General features: G+C 61.4%; 3 protein-coding genes across 3 annotated transcripts in view; 1 reads left to right on the forward strand and 2 right to left on the reverse strand.

Moving 5' to 3' along the window:
* The window catches only part of VDBG_00080 (conserved hypothetical protein), a gene marked incomplete at both ends in the record, with an annotated part of 1,457 nt that extends 648 nt beyond the window's left edge, over window positions 1-809 (reverse strand). The window contains one exon of the mRNA XM_003008353.1: window positions 54-809. Coding sequence (XP_003008399.1) covers window positions 54-809 — 756 coding nt within the window. The remainder of the gene's footprint in view (window positions 1-53) is intronic.
* Window positions 810-1,541: 732 nt separating this feature from the next.
* On the reverse strand, window positions 1,542-2,054 carry VDBG_00081 (conserved hypothetical protein; the record flags this gene model as incomplete). The annotated part of the gene is made up of 2 exons (XM_003008354.1): window positions 1,542-1,832; window positions 1,899-2,054. The coding sequence occupies 2 exons, from the start codon at window positions 2,052-2,054 to the stop codon at window positions 1,542-1,544; spliced, it is 447 nt and encodes a 148-aa protein (XP_003008400.1).
* Window positions 2,055-2,536: 482 nt separating this feature from the next.
* VDBG_00082 (ATP-dependent RNA helicase DHX8) overlaps window positions 2,537-3,102 on the forward strand; it is a gene marked incomplete at both ends in the record, with an annotated part of 3,649 nt that continues 3,083 nt past the window's right edge. Inside the window, one exon of the mRNA XM_003008355.1 lies at window positions 2,537-2,976. Coding sequence (XP_003008401.1) covers window positions 2,537-2,976 — 440 coding nt within the window. The remainder of the gene's footprint in view (window positions 2,977-3,102) is intronic.

Below are 3,102 nucleotides of genomic sequence, written 5' to 3' on the forward strand. Positions count from 1 at the left end.
TAGTTGAGCTTGGTGGGCCAGCTCCTGTACCGATGGGCTGGTCGCCGGCTGACGGCGCTGAAGTTCTTCCCACACCCAGCGCAGCGTGTCCTCGCCTGGCGCAGGCCGCCAAAGGTGTGCGGCAGCGTCGCCTGCAGGGCCTGCAGCTCGTCCTTGGACTTGGCGGCGTGCGCCGCCATGAAGCCGGTGCGCGTCAGGAGAATGTCGCCGAAGCGGACCTCGGTGCCCTGGGCGGCGAGGCACGCGCGCAGGTCGTCGACCGACACGTCGTCGTGGCCAAAGGCGTCGTAGTCGCAGCCCTGGGCGAGACGCCAGGCGTGGAAGTCGACGAGCACGCCGCGGCCGACGATGCCGCGCTCCTGCCAGGCCTGGATGCCGTTGACGGTCGAGCGGGCGCCGTGCTCGTCGACGCCGTGCACCTGCTCCATCGTGACGCCGTTGTAGAACCGCCGCGCCTGCTGGTAGCCGTAGTGCCGCAGGCCGTCCCACTGCGACGAGCTCTGCGAGTTGAACGTCCACACGTCGTCGTTGATGAAGCGCGGCGTCTTCTGGAACATTTCCTGGTGGAAGGCGGCGCGCGAGAAAAAGGTCCCCTGCGACTGCGCGTCGAGCGGCCAGTTGAGCGACACGCGGAAGCCCGTCCTGATCTCGTCCCGCGCCGCCGCCGCCACGCGCTCGTCTGTCAGCCGGTTGAGCGTGCCGAGCTCGTCGCTCTGGCCGTAGAGGCCCCAGGCGGAGAAGGGCGGGTCGTTCGCGCCGAGGGGCAGGCTCTCGAAGGGCGGGATGCCGTTCTCGTTGAGGTTGGCCATGTTGGGCGGCGTCTGCTGTGGCTGGGATGGTCGGGCGGAATCCTCTCTGTTCGTTCAATTGAGCAATGGCAATCGCACGGATGGAAAGTGGCAAACACAAAATGGGCGCCCGGCGAACAAGGTCTATTGAAGGTTGAGCAGCATGTCGAACAGCAGAGAGCAGCTGCCGAGTTGCCGTTCATGGCCTTCTCCGCATGACGTTTTGCCTCGCCTGCGGTGTTCTACAAGGCGCTCGTGGAACTAGCTGTTTCCCACCCCCTCCCTTCTGCTCCTCCTGTCTCAATCCCCACAATCGGCCACGCGACGTCGGCAATTCGGGGTATTGATGTAGTGTTGGGATGAAGCTCTGGCGTGTGGATCGCAGCACGTTGGGGGGAGACCCGACGGATAAGTGCAGAGGAGGTTTCGCGACGCGCAGCTCCTTTGTACGCTTTATCCGACGGAGCCCCCTCGACCCGACCGGATTTGCGAGTGACTGGCGATTCGCTGCGCTGAACTCAATGGATAGGCGACACCGAATGCAGCCTTGCAAGTCGCTACCAGTCGGCTGCCCCGTGCTCTCGTTGCCGGTGCATCCAGACCTTCGGTATAATTATGGTCGAATTGTATGAAGGACGAGTTACAAGCTGCTCGAAAATATGCTGCAGGCTCTCCATCGTGGCGTGCAACAGAGGCCCCCACTGTATACGAAGAACAATGCAGCATTTTTTCGACAGCAAGTCTGGCGACAGCTCACAGCACCTCCTTGATGAGGTCCATCGTGTCGAAGAAGGCCTCCTGCGCCGTGTCGACCTTCAACAGGCCGAGGCCCAGCACCAAGGTGCGACGGTCCTCGGGGTCGCGCAGACTGATGAGTCGCGCAATCTGGGCGGCGTAGAACTGGCCCAGCGTCTCCCTCTCGTCGCCGCCGCCGCCGAGGAGCGTCGTGGCCGTGAGGTGTGTGGAGGGCAGCATCCCCCTGCTGCTCGATGACAGGTTCATGTCGACCATGTCTGCTGGCGAGGGCAGGATGGGGACGTGGACCTAGAATTTGTGAGTTCTTGACTTTCTCTTCACATACGTAAAAGGGCGGCTGGCAGGAAGACGCACCCACTGGGACAGCCTTCCCTCTTGAGACATGGTGATCATGATGCGGTCGGAGAACCAGACCGAGTTGGCCTCTGTTGCGACGCCATTGATGGTGCCTAGAGCCTTTCTCGTCTTCGCAGGGAAGCTCTGTTCCCTAGCCTCTTCGTTGGTATCCATGGCGGCGTTCAAGGGACGGTGAGCTTGTTGGATTTGGGTGTATGGCAGCAGACGGCACTATTCAGTGAGAGCTGTTGCCTGTACTGGAGCTGTCGGTGGGGGCTTCGTAGTGACTGTGGCCCCGCCATCTTGATTAGACCGCGCTAGTCTTGTTCCGACGGATAAGAGGGCGGTCATGTCTGGCAGAACGTTTCTCGCCCAAAAATTTCCAGTCGCTGCTGCTTCACTGGGCTGCTTGCTGATGGATGGTGTTTAATAACGACCAAGCAGCTCAAAAAGATACCAAACGGCATGCGCGGCGCTGCCTTTCTCCCTGGACCATTGATTGAAGCGGCATCAGATTAGAACGAAGAAGCAGCAGGGTCTTCACCACTGAGCATCCTCACCTCCTCTCAATCCCGCCTAGACTGGCTCTCACCTCGAACCGAGCCAGCTCATCTCACACCCCCATCCACCACCACTTATCACCCACCAAAGCCAACATGGCCAAGTTTGTCCCGCGGCAGCGCAAGCACAAGGTGCTGGCCCGCGAAAAGGCCAAGGAGAATGCCGTCACCCCGCTCGACGCCGACACCAACGCCGAGCAGATCGACCCCGAGGAGAGGCGGCTCATGCGCGAGAAGAAGGAGCGCATGAAGAAGGAGCTGCAGGGCGATGTCAAGGTCAGCGGCAAAAAGGCCAAGCGTCTCGACAAGTACATCGAGAACAAGCTGCGCAAGGACGAGAACCGCGAGATCCTCGCCAAGCTGTCGCAGAGCAAGATTGACACGAACCTGTTTACCAGCTCCAAGACCATCGGCCAGGGCAAGGAGACGAAGAGGCAGGCCATCAGCCGTGTCATGAGGGAGAGAAAGGCCGGTGTCGAAGTGGACGAGGACGGCGACGAGATTCTGTTCGAGAGGCCGCGGCAGCAGGACTCTTCGTCAGCTGAGGAGAGCGAGGATGACGAGCCAGCACCAGCGCCGGCACCGATACCGGCCCAAAAGCCCGCTTCAACGCCCACCGAGGCTTCCCACAACAACCACTGCGCCCCAGCCTTCTGCGGCAG

Source organism: Verticillium alfalfae, genomic scaffold (genome assembly GCF_000150825.1).
Source record: "Verticillium alfalfae VaMs.102 supercont1.1 genomic scaffold, whole genome shotgun sequence".
NCBI classification, from domain to species: Eukaryota; Fungi; Ascomycota; class Sordariomycetes; order Glomerellales; family Plectosphaerellaceae; genus Verticillium; species Verticillium alfalfae.